The sequence below is a fragment of the Microcebus murinus genome, chromosome 5, assembly GCF_040939455.1.
Source record: "Microcebus murinus isolate Inina chromosome 5, M.murinus_Inina_mat1.0, whole genome shotgun sequence".
Taxonomy (NCBI): Eukaryota; Metazoa; Chordata; class Mammalia; order Primates; family Cheirogaleidae; genus Microcebus; species Microcebus murinus.
The window spans coordinates 15,654,826-15,668,095 of record NC_134108.1 but is presented as its reverse complement, the minus strand read 5'-3'; the positions used below and the strand labels follow the sequence as shown (position 1 = coordinate 15,668,095).

Sequence of the window (13,270 nt, the reverse complement as noted above, 5' to 3'; positions counted from 1 at the left end):
TTGCATTGGGAGAATAACACATTCACCATAGGATACTGTGGTATTTTTTATTGTAACCCTTTACGTAAGCCCCCCCCCCATACAACCCTCATATGTCATGGTATTTTTCCATTCTCTGAATTTGCACTTTACAGTTGAAAACAAACCAGGATGCTCTGCTTAACCAGTGATATGCTTGCAAAAAGCCAGAGGCTGGTGTACTCGGATTAGAGAGGGTCTTTGCCTTGGATTCTATTAAGATTATTGTTCTATTATTCAGGCTCCACCACAGGGAGCCTAGACTCTAACCAACCTAAATATTAGTCAACTGGGTTGGGTGAAGGAGGACAGATGAAGCCCACCGCCTAACAATCTGGACAGCTATAGGAGCAGACCCGCCGCTCACAACAGCTGACCCAGCGGCGAGTGCGGAGCCACCAGCAGCGGCGGCACAGATCTACCCGGCCATCCCGCAGTCGCGCTCGGTGACCGGAGACGCAGCAAGGAACGCGACCCACCGCGCCGGGGGCCGCCGGCCTGGCCGCAGGGCGAAGGCATTGCCAGTTCAGGGCCTCAGAAAGGGACACGCAGTAGCAGCGGCGGCGGCGCTGACTCAGCCCGGCCTCCCTGCGGTTTCGTGACAGCCGCAGCACCCACAGACGCGGGCGGGGCGGCAACAGGCCTAGCGCGCTCCGGGCCCCACCCGGCCGCACCCGAGGCCGCGCGGCGTCACAGAGCGCATGCGTGCCGCGGGGGATGCCGGGAGCGCGCAGTGGCGGCAGCGGCAGCGACGGCAGTAACAGCGGCGGCTCTGGCGGGGACGCGAGCGGGGCGGTGACCGTGTGGGAGGTGGTCTCACTCTTAGGGAAACTGCTGGGCACCGTCGCCGCGCTGAAGGTGGTTCTGTACCTGCTCCGGGTGTGCTTAGCGATGGCCTGGAAATCCGGCGGCGCCAACCACTCGGAGCTAATCCACAATCTCCGCAGTAAGTGCCACCCCCGCCCGGTGTCGGGCAGCTGGGGCAGGCTGGGCCTGGACCGGGTCCCCCTGGACCGTGCGGAACGTTCTGTCTGCCCCCCCTTTCCCCCGCGCCTGTTGGAGGACTCCAGCGTAGGGTTGCACCAGTAGTCCCGAACGGCATGCGCTTGCAGTCTCCTCCCCCGGGACCTGTCACTCGTCGGCGACGTGGATTGGAAGTGGAGAGAAAGAGCAAGGGGCCACTGCTGGCGGGGGTGGCAGGGGCAGTCATCTCCCTGCGGGCCTGGGGGGAGGGCACAGGTGGTGGTGCTGTCACTCGAGTCCGCCGTCTGGGTCCGGCATGCGAGGGGCGTGCCTTTGGGGTGGGGAGGTGTGGGCCAGGCCCTTCTAGAAACTAGGCTGGAACTGAGGGGACGCCCCCCTCGCCCCCCGCACTTTCTCACCTTCCCCCTTTTTCAGAATCAACCTCTCTGCAAGCTTTCCCTCTTATGCTGCCTCCCCCGCCCTCCAGTTTTTCCTCTGGAGGGAGATGCCACCGTCTGATACAGGCGAGGGGAGGGAGAGGAAGATGAGAGTATTGCCACTGCAGATGCTGGGAGAAATTTCTTGGGCGGCTGTCCAGTAGAAAGCTCCGTGGGGGGCGGAAGAAGAGAGAATCAGGGGATGCAGTTCCTGAGAGACTTGTATTTCAGGAGCCTTTAGAGGTCCTGCATCCAGCAAACGATTGTGTGTGGAATGTCCTAACTTTTTTCACGGCTAACGTAGGCTTTAAAAACCTTGTATGGAAGTTTCTTTATACCATTCCCTTTAGTTATTGTATTCCTTTCTCTGATGATAATTTTAGGGTGGGATGAGTGCTGTGTCACGTTCCTTTTTAATATAGAAATATAGTGTCCCTGTCTTTTTGGGAGACCAGAAGGACCGCAGTCTGTAATAATCTCACTCTGGTCTGAATTTGCAGCACTCTCTTTGCCACTAACTTTGCAATAATCATATCCTGCCATGCGGTATTTTTTATTGTCTTGTTATTTATCTTTTGTGTGTGTGTGTGTTTTATCTCCCAACTTAATTTGTAACCTCCATAAAGGCTGGGACCATTTCTTTAAAAATATCTTTGAATCCTTTCAAAGAACTTATACTCATTCCTTTTTTCACAAATGCCAATTAAGTGCCATTATATATCTAGATCTAGAAGTATAATGGAATATAATGCTAGGCATACAAAAGTGAATGAGAGAAATAAGCAGTACTGTTTGGCACATGGTTGGCACTTAATAGTCATTTCGAGGATTTTTTTTTTTCACAGTGCTTAAAATTTGGAAATTGTGTCTTCAGTAATGAATGTTTAGATGTCAGAATTTTGTCAAACATTGCAGGTTCACTTTATGGAACAGCATTTGATTGGAAGTTGACATTTATGTCCTGAGGCAGTAGTATGTAGTATAATTTAAGTTCCCATGGATTGCACATAAACTCAGTATGTTGTAAATACTTTTATAAAATTTCTTAACATGGTCTAACTACTTGTTATTGCAGTATACATACCTGAAACATTCTATACATGAATTGTGATTAAGTAATTTTCCACCAGTAGGTTGTCACAGTAGACACTTGGCTGTAGCAGAAATTTGTAATTAATCAGGCTCTTAAAGTCTCTCCTTTTGGGGCCAAATTTGTAGTAAGCCAAGACTAGATCTTTTCCCAGTGGCTTTGTAATCACTTTAATGTATTGCATTACTGTTCTTAGCTTACATTTCTAAGGATGTTTTTCTTTTTTTTAAATAGGAAAACCTTTTTATGACATGTGTACAGAAAGGTTTCTTAAACATAATACAAAAGTACTAACATAAAAGACTGATCGATTTTACTAAATTAAAATCAAGAACATCAAAACATCATAAAGAAAATGAAAGATAAAGCTCAAAGTGGCAGAAAATATTTACAGTATATAAAATCAATAAGAAATTAGTATTCAGAAAACATAAGAACTATAATATCAAATAACTCAGTAGAAAAATTAGCAATACACAACAGACATCATGCAGAAAAGGAAATTTAAATGTCTAACAAACTTACGAAAAGATGATTAATCCTACTAGTAATCAGAAAATGCCAGGTAAGACAACAATAAGATACCATTTTCACTGAACTGGAAAAAGAAAGCCTGTTAATATGAAGTGTTAGTGAGGAGGTGGAGTAATGGGAGCTCTTTACACATTACTGGGGTAAAATACATTGCTCAAGTACTTTCGAATGCAATTAGGTACTAGCTGGTAAAGTTAAATATTCACATAGCCTCTTTGAAATTCCATCCTTAGACCACACTGTAGAGAATCTTGCCTCGTATGTTAGATGTTTATATGAATTTTCTTTACAACATTTTTGGCAATATCAAAAAAATAAAGTAAACCTAAATGTTCATCAATAAGAAAAAAGATAAATTGTTGTCATGTTTTATACAGTATCTAAGGATGTTTTTCTGTCCTAAAATTTAATAAGGAATATTTAACATACATGGAGGTTGTCATTGCAAATATTTAGTTTTATACTAGATCTATGATTCGCAAGGGGAAATTAGAGTAGTCAGGTTGTTTAGACTCTTTTGTAACACTTCTGCTACATTAGTTTCAACTTCTTGCTGAAGTTTGTAGCTAATAGATTTCTTTTTTATATTAGTTTATTATAAAAGTAGTATTTGCTCATACGAAAGTTGCAGTTGACACAAAATTTGAAAATATCTCCTTCTTCATTATTCCACTGTGTATTCTTCTTAAAGGCTTTTAATTGAAACCTTAGAAAAAGATGAAAATGTGGTTATGCTGATGTTGAAATGAAAAGGGATCTGTAAATTGGAAGAGGAAGCAAATTAGTTTTAATGTTTTTTAAAAGAAACAAAGTTGGCCAGGCGTGGTGGCTCACGCCTGTAATCCTAGCACTCTGGGAGGCCGAGGCGGGCGGATTGCTCCAGGTGAGGAGTTCGAAACCAGTCTGAGCAAGAGTGAGACCCCCGTCTCTACTATAAATAGAAAGAAATTAATTGGCCAACTAATATGTATAGAAAAAATTAGCTGGGCATGGTGGTGCATGCCTGTAGTCCCAGCCACTCGGGAGGCTGAGGCAGAAGGATCACTTGAGCCCAGGAGTGTGAGGTTGCTGTGAGCTAGGCTGACGCCACGGCACTCACTCTAGCCTGGGCAACAAAGTGAGACTCTGTCTCAAAATAAATAAATAAATAAAATAAACAAAGTTCATGACTTATTAACTTTATAATTTATTAAGAATATTTACTGGTTTTTGTATTCAAATACATAATAATAGAAATATGGTAGTATATGATTTCATAGTTGGTGCATCATTTACAGAATATTTTTATTATTTTTTTGAGATGGTGGTCTCACTGTGTTGCCCAGACTATAGATTATAATGATTGATTTCTTATCATCTCATGGCTTATATTGTGATGATTGCTCTTTAGTAACTTAGAACAGCGACTAAAAGTTGAGCATGCTTCATAATTTAGATCACCTGGAGAGCTTGTTAAAACAAAGATTACTGGGTTTTTTGTTTTTTGGGGGTTTTTTTGAGACAGAGTCTTGCTCTGTTGCCTAGGCTAGCGTGAGTGCCGTGGCATCAGCCTAGCTCACAGCAACCTCAAACTCCTGGGCTCAAGCAATCTTCCTGCCTCAGCCTCCTGAGTAGCTGGGACTACAGGTATGCGCCACCATGCCTGGCTAATTTTTTCTATATATATTAGTTGGCCAATTAATTTCTTTCTATTTATAGTAGAGAAGGGGTCTTGCTCTTGCTCAGGCTGGTTTCGAACTCCTGAGCTCGAGCAATCCACCTGCCTCGGCCTCCCAGAGTGCTAGGATTACAGGCTTGAGCCACCACGCCCGGCCTGATTACTGGGTTTTGAGGATTTGTATTGCTAACAAATTCCTAGGTGATGCTGCTGCTGGTCCAGGGACCACATTTTAAGAACCACTGACATAGAGAATTGAAAATTACAAGATTGAGTTCTGCCAGTGTCTCAGCTAAATCAGTTTTATACTTTAAATGAAGTTTTAGAAGAAATCTATAGCAATCTTGCCATGTGATCTCTATTTATACTGTCCAGTAGCTACATATAACATTGAGCATTTGAAATGTAGTAGGTGAACTGGAAATTAAAATTTTATTTTATTTAATTTTAATTAACTTAATGAAATAGCCACATGTAGCTAGTAGTTACCGTATTGGAAAACACAGGTCTGTAGAAATGAAAAATACAGTTAATTTATGATTATGGGCTGATAATGTGCTCATGAAACAAATTGGCTTAATTTAAAACACCTAGGAGCCTGCTTAATCCAGGAAATGTGACCATTTAAGTAATGTTTATGTTAGAGTCTATTTCCTACTTTTATTGAGTTAATTTCAATGGTAAAATTTAGGTAAGGTAGCAGAGTGGATAAAGTGATGTTCTAGAACAGGGGATATCTAAACCAGAGGGTTTGTGATAGGTTAACTCTTTTTTTTTTTTTTGAGACTGAGTCTCACTCTGTTGCCAGGCTAGAGTGCCGTGGCATCAGCCTAGCTCACAGCAACCTCCAACTCCTGGGCTCAGGCGATCCTCCTGCCTCAGCCTCCCAAATAGCTGGGACTACAGGCATGCACCACCATGCCCGGCTAATTTTTTCTATATATTTTTAGTTGTCTGCCTCATTTCTTTCTATTTTTAGTAGAGACAGGGTCTCACTCTTGCTCAGGCTGGTTTTGAACTCCTGACCTTGAGTGATCCTCCTGCCTCCGACTCCCAGAGTGCTAGGATTACAGGCGTGAGCCACCGCGCCGGCTGTAGGTTAACTCTTAACTGATAGACTTCAAAGCTATACAGTAGTCCTCCCTTTTACTTTCCAAGGTTTCATTTACCTGTAGTCCAAAAATATTAAATGGAAAATTCCAGAAATAATTCATAAATTTTAAATTGTGCTGTTCTAAGCAGTGTGCTGGAATCTGTCAGTGTCCTACCTCCCTGCCCAGGACTCAAATCATCCCTTTGTCCAGTGTATTCATGCTGTCTGTACTATGCACCTGTTGATCACTTAGTAGCCTACTTGCTTAGCAGTGACTGCTGCAGTATCACAGTGCTTGTGTCCAAATCACCCTTATTTTACTTAATGGCCTCAAAGCACAGAATTAGTGATGCTGGCATATTGTTATAATTGTCCTATTTTATTATTAGTTGTTGTTATTAATCTCTTACTGTATCTAATTTTAAATTAAACTTTATCATAGACACGTTATGTATAGGAAAAAAACAAAATATATGATGATGCCACTGTACCCTAGCCATGGTGACAGATTGAGACTCTGTCTCAAAAAAAAAGTGAGTGAACAGTAGGGGGTTTTTTTGTTTGTTTGTTTTTTTGAGGGGGAAGGGAAAGTGTTGGAGATCAGGAGTTTATTTTGAGGAATGTTGGGTTTTTATAAGATATTTAAGTGGAGATCTTTAATATTCTTAATTTGAATAAGAATTATGATGATTTGTAGTTTTTATGTTCTAAAAGCATTTACTTTTGCAAATAAAGCGAAGTTATTTTCTTATTCTGTTAGAGGATCAGTTGTTAGCCACTAGCAGTATAGCTAGTGGAAAAGAGTATTTAGTCTTTTTTTTTTTTTTTGAGACAGAGTCTGACTGTTGCCTGGGTAAGTGCCATGGTGTCAGCCTAGCTCACAGCAACCTCAAACTTCTGGGCTCAAGCTATCCTTCTACCTCAGCCTCCAGAGTACCTGGGACTACAGGTGCACACCACCACTCCCAGCTCAGTTTTTCTACTTTTGGTAGACACAGGGTCTCACTCTTGCTCAGGCTGGTCTTGAACTCCTGACCTCAAGCTATTCTCCCACTTCGGCCTTCCAGAGTGCTAGGATTACAGCCACCGTTCCCAGCCAGCATTTAGTCTTAATATTCCATTACTTTTGTATGTACATGGGATAAATATTAATATAACCAGCTAGAAATCAGGGCCTCATTTAAAATCCAGAAAATACCTCCTCATTTTAACTTTTTTCAATTCACTCTTGTGGATATATACTAGTAAGTAAACATACAGTGCATTGAGTAATATTTAAATTGTTCCATTTTTTTGGATTTTATTAGTGTGTCTACTTGAGTCAAAACTAAAATGAAAAATTCAGTTTTTTTAGTCTTACTGGCCACATTTCAAGCGCTCAATAATCACAGGAAGCTAATGGCTACCCTATTAGACTGTGCAGAAACAGAACATATCCGTCATCACTGAAAGTTCTGTTGGATTGCACTGGATCTAGATGCTTGGTTGTATTGTAGTTTGTTTAATATGATCTTAGGCTATAGGAGAGGAAAGTTTACATTGTGCTGTTACAGAGATTTTTTATCAGTATTGCATTTAGTTTAGGCCAACATGCTTTAAGGATGACAGTGAAAAACCAATGATTATCACATAAGGGTGATGAAGATAACAAGAGGGATAGCATTTTACATGGTGCTTGGACAGGATTGAAGTTGTTTGGTTTAGCAGAGAGAAGGCTTTAGGGATCAGTGGTGTTTAAATATTTGAAGAAATGTCAAATGGGGACAAATGGGAGGCAGATTTTGGCTCATTATAAGGAAGTATTCACAAAGCTATCCTAACAAAGAGTTGGCTTTGGAAAAGTGTTTTTGTCACTGAATATGTTGAAGCAAAGAATGGTTGACCATTTCACTGTAAGGCAAATTGTAGAAGGAATTTTTTTTTTTTTTTTTTTGAGACAGAGTCTCACTTTGTTGCCCAGGCTAGAGTGAGTGCCGTGGCGTCAGCCTCGCTCACAGCAACCTCAAACTCCTGGGCTCAAGTGATCCTTCTGCCTCAGCCTCCCGGGTAGCTGGGACTACAGGCATGTGCCACCATGCCCGGCTAATTTTTTTATATATATATATCAGTTGGCCAATTAATTTCTTTGTATTTATAGTAGAGACGGGGTCTCGCTCTTGCTCAGGCTGGTTTCGAACTCCTGACCTTGAGCAATCCGCCCGCCTCGGCCTCCCAAGAGCTAGGATTACAGGCGTGAGCCACAGCGCCCGGCCTGTAGAAGGAATTTTGTAATCAGATTTGAAGGCACACAAGATCTCTAAGGACTCTCTCAAATCCAAGATTCTGTGGGTTTTTTTTTTTTTTTTTTTTTTTTTTGAGACAGTCTCGCTTTCTTGCCCAGGCTAGAGTGAGTGCCGTGGCATCAGCCTAGCTCACAGCAACCTCAAACTCCTGGGCTCAAGCGATCCTCCTGCCTCAGCCTCCCGAGTAGCTGGGACTACAGGCACGAGCCACCATGCCCGGCTGATTTTTATATTATATATATTAGTTGGCCAATTAATTTCTTTTCTATTTTTATGGTAGAGACGGGGTCTCGCTCAGGCTGGTTTTGAACTCCTGACCTTGAGCAATCCGCCCGCCTCGGCCTCCCAGAGTGCTAGGATTACAGGCGTGAGCCACCGCGCCCGGCCTGTGGGTTTTTTTATATCAGCATATTACGGGGGTACAAATGTTTAGAGGTACAAATGTTTAGATTACACGTATTGCCTTTGCCCCATCTGAGTCAGAGCTTCAAGCATGTCCATCTCCCAAATGGTGGCACTCCACCCATTAGGTGAATATATACCCATCCTTTCCTCCCCACTCCCACCTGCCCAACACCCAATGAATGTTACTACTATATGTGCACTTAAGAGTTGGTCAGTTAAGTCAGTTAATACCAATTTGATGGTGAGTACATATGGTGCTTGTTTTTCCATTCTTGTGATACTTAAAAGAATGGGCTCTAGCTCTGTCCAGGATAATACAGGAGGTGCTAGATCACCATTGTTTTTTGTGGCTGAGTAGAACTCCATGGTATACATACACCACATTTTATAAATCCATTCATGTATTGATGGGCACTTAGGTTGTTTCCTGTGTTTTTTGTAATGGCGTTATAGATTGCATGAAATCATTTGCATGGTGTGTGTGTTTTAGAAGCAAGCCACAGAAGTTAACTTTTTTTTTTTTTTTTTTTTGAGACAGACTCTCTGTTGCCCCAGCTAGAGTGCAGTTATGTCAAAATAGCTAACTGCAACCTCAAAACTCCTGGACTCAAGGGATCCTCATGCCCTAGCTCCTAAGTAGCCGGGACTACAGGCATGTGCCACCACACCTGGCTGATTTTTTCTATTTTTAGTAGAGACAGGGTCTCACTCTTGCTCAGGCTGGTCTCGAACTCCTGAGCTTAAGCAATCCTCCCATCTCAGCCTCCCAGAGTTCTAGGATTACAGGTGTGAGCCTCCATGCCTGGACAGAAGTTAACATTTATTTTAACATTAACTTCTAATGTTACCTGCATTTTAGGGTCTTGCATAACATTTTAGTTTGTTCCAGATGTAAAGGAATCCAAGGAACATGTCCTTCTCCCTTGAGAATACAGTGAAAGGGATTTCTCTTTTGAGAAATAACATCAAAACAAACTGTTAACTTTATGTATCAATTAAAAGTGATTAAGGTATATATTTCTTAAAGATATATATTTTTAAATAATCTGTGGCACTTATATAATATGCTTTACCATAATTTACCATCAGATAAAGTTCTTCTTTGATTATAGTGTGAATTTAAAACTAATTGCTTACAGACTCTCTGTACTAAAAAAGTACAGATAGTACTTTGGGAATGTCTCATGCTCTATTTAGCACCTATAACACTTAATCATTCTGGATGGGGAGGAAAAAGGTAAAGTTTTTGTTAATTTCTTAATGTTTTCCCAGACATGTTGATAGTAGAGAAGAAATATAGGGTAGATGGTTAACAGTTCTATTTATAGATACAATTGATTTTGATAATTGTATAGATACAATTGATTTTTATTGAGTGATACAAAGATATAACTTTGTATCAAGCTTAGAAAAAGTTTCTATATGGCTTGAAATCCATTTGCAGCTTATTTTCTTACTTGTATTCAGAACTTCATACCAACACAGGCCCTGTGTTTTTCATTTCTGTCAGGCTTGCCAATGATCTTCTGTTCTCTTGGATCAAGAATTTTGGAATAAGTATTGATTCTTTTCTTTCAGACTGTCATCACATTATCTCAGCACTTCTTATGGTTGCCTTTCATAGCCATCCCTTTCACTGTTTTCTCATCAATACCATCCCAGCCCAGGCTCCTAGTTCACACTTGGAGATGATATACCTGGTGTCTGATTAGTTGTCACACTTTTTAGTTTCCCTTCCCCTGAGATCCATTCTACACATTATACTTATTTTCCTAATGTACTGCTTTCTGTTTTGTCACTTTTCCGCTCAGGCTTCCTAATGCTTACAGTATTGAGCACAGACACCTCTTACTTAGCTTTCAGGCTTCTTTAGAGTCTTAGACAGCCTATTCCTGTGCTCCAACTCCAATCTTGTTTTTCAGGCTGATCTCATTTTTCTCTTCATATGCCTTCTGCATGAGGGTACATGTTCAGTTGCTATAACAAAGATCAAAGTAACAGTGGCTTAAACAAATTAAAGTTTCTCCTATAACAATCCAAACAGTTCAGGGCTAATATGGAGGTTCCATGGTGCTGAGGAATTAGACTCCTTTTCTCTTGTTGCTCTGCTCTTCACCTCATCCGCAAGGTGAAGATAGTTTGCCTCTACCATTTCCATATTCCAGCCAGTGGGGAGGTAAACAGAAGAAAGAGGAAAACACCCATTCCTTTTAAGGGCATGATCTAGAAGTTGTGTACGTAATTTCTGTATAGGTTCCATTTGCAAGAACTTAATTGTAAGGCTACAAGTAATCACAAGGAAGCTAGAGAATGCACCCAAATAAAATTCTATCACTATGAAAGAATGGAGTTTCTGCTAAATCTTGCCAATTTGGTGTGGGCAGATTGTGCATACATACACATATCTGTCTCCATACTATGTGATAATGAGGATAGGAGACTTGAAAAGATGAATTTTTAATCAAGTAATATATGTACATAATTAAATTAAAGATAAAATATAAGAAGGGCTTATAATGAAAAACAACATTCCTCCCTACCCCTAGACTCACAGCCTAGAATAAGCCACTTTTAACTATGCTTTTGGTTCTTTTTTGTTTGTTTGTTTGTTTGTTTTTGAGGCAGAGTCTCACTTTGTTGCCCAGGCTAGAGTGAGTGCCGTGGCGTCAGCCTAGCTCACAGCAACCTCAAACTCCTGGACTCAAGCAATCCTACTGCCTCAGCCTCCCAAGTAGCTGGGGCTACAGGCATGTGCCACCATGCCCGGCTAATTTTTTGTATATATTTTTAGTTAGTCAATTAATTTCTTTCTATTTTTAGTAAAGACAGGGTCTCTCTCGGGCTGGTTTCGAACTCCTGACTTCGAGCAATCCGCCCGCCTCGGCCTCACAGAGTGCTAGGATAACAGGCATGAGCCACCATGCCCAGCCTGCTTTTGGTTCTTATTTTTATCTTCATATCTCTAAATCTGCTGTTTCATGTTTTATCAACTTTAGACATCATCTGCAGATCTCTTGCCAAGAAGGATGAGTATTTACACAATACAAACCTACCCTCTTCCTTTATATAGTTATATCATAATTTTTGGTTCCTCTTTTGTGGTTACCTTTAAGTAATATACTTAACCTTTATTTCTTGTTCCATAATTTATAAACTGACACTACCTCTTAACCCTTCTACTTTTGTAGGAAAGGAGGAATTCCCCCTCTCATTTCTCAACTTATTATTGTCAGTTCTTTTATATTGTCAAAGTTGATAACATTTATATTTTGTTCTGAGCAGTGAATAAATCTTATGTACTTTATTGGTTGATTTTAAAAGTTAAAAATCAATGACCATCCCATTAATATTTATGGCTATGTCAACACTTTTCTGAGCTATACAGTATGTTTTGAGTTTATTCCCTGTTGTTCCAATATGACAGACCTCTCTACTATTGAAGAGGACCGTCAAATGTTTTTCGTTTTTTTTTACATGTCATCAGCTGCTTGAAATCATGCCACATTTGAGTTTTCTTCATATATAAATCATGACTCTGGTATTTTTGGTTTTTTCGTGGAATTCGTTTTATCCTCTGTGCCCCTCTCTACCCAGGTTGGGAAGAGAAATATATACCTTCTTAACATGGCCTTAATTTCTTTGAGCTTTTTATTATATGGCTTGTAGCTTGGATTCTGTTGCATTCTCCTGTTTGAATCCTATTAACTTCTCATTTGGATCAGTTGCATATTTGAATTGGCGCTATTATTATAATTGTTTAATTAAGGTCCTTGGACCCTAGGGTTGTAGGCAGATTTGGTATGGGTGGTTCTCAAGCTGTTTGCTGTTTCAGAAAAACCTAATGGTAATTGCATGTTTACCCCTAATTAGTCTGTCTATATATGCAAAGTAAAACATCAAATTACTTTGCTGTTTGCTAGAAATATTTCAGGGCACTGGCAGTTATATATGTCATAGGTTACCAAAAATAGGAAAATGATTTAATAACTTAGTAAATGTAGCTTGGTGTAGGCATCTTTCAAAACATAGGATCGTGGATGAAAAATAAACATAAATGAGAAACTTGTAAAAATTTTGGAAACCACCCAGTAATGCCTAAGAAAGCTTTATTCTGAGCCTTGATGTGTTCAGCTTTTTAACAAATGACTGATGACATGCTATTAAAAACTATTTAGAGTTTTTAGTAAATTACATATGCCTCTATATCTATAGAGTAAGAAAGGAGCCAAAGAAACTCACATGAATTTAATAGAAGTATATTATCTACCATGAGAAAGTAATTTCTTTAATTTACTTTGATTTTTAGAAAGTGCCTTTTAATATGTTTGACTTAAGATGTCATACTTTGAGTATCTACCTAGAAAAGAGTGAATAAAGTGAATATGGTTTTTAAAAATTGATGAATAATTGGAACTATTAAGTGAAGCTGCTTAAAAAATATGGTAGGTCTTGGGATAGTCATGATATATCTTCATGTAAATGGGTTGGCTGGATAGAAAATTCAGTATATTCTTTGTGGCTTTAGAGAGCAGCACTATGGGCTCATATGAGTGAGTTGTAAAAAAGGGAGGTTCATACTAATACGGGGACATTTTCTGATATAATAGTTTGAATGTGGAAAGGGCTGTTCTTTGAACTAGTAAGTTCTACATTAGTGGAACTCTTCTAGTAGAGAGCTTGGTACCAATTTATGAAGTTAGACTTGATAGCTTTTAAGGCCTCTTGTGGTCTTGAGAGTCTATGAATCACCCCTCTGGAATTTGAATTAATTTCAGGGCAAATGAACCACTC

At 40.3% G+C, this 13,270-nt stretch overlaps 1 protein-coding gene across 2 annotated transcripts in view; it reads left to right on the top strand.

The window, feature by feature from the left end:
* The first annotated feature begins 701 nt into the window (after positions 1-701).
* The window catches only part of PCMT1 (protein-L-isoaspartate (D-aspartate) O-methyltransferase), a 46,442-nt gene continuing 33,873 nt past the window's right edge, over positions 702-13,270 (top strand). For both annotated transcript variants that reach the window (XM_076002871.1, XM_012759697.3), the window contains exon 1: positions 702-964. In XM_076002871.1, the coding sequence (XP_075858986.1) occupies positions 736-964 (229 nt within the window). In that variant the 5' untranslated portion in view covers positions 702-735. The remainder of the gene's footprint in view (positions 965-13,270) is intronic.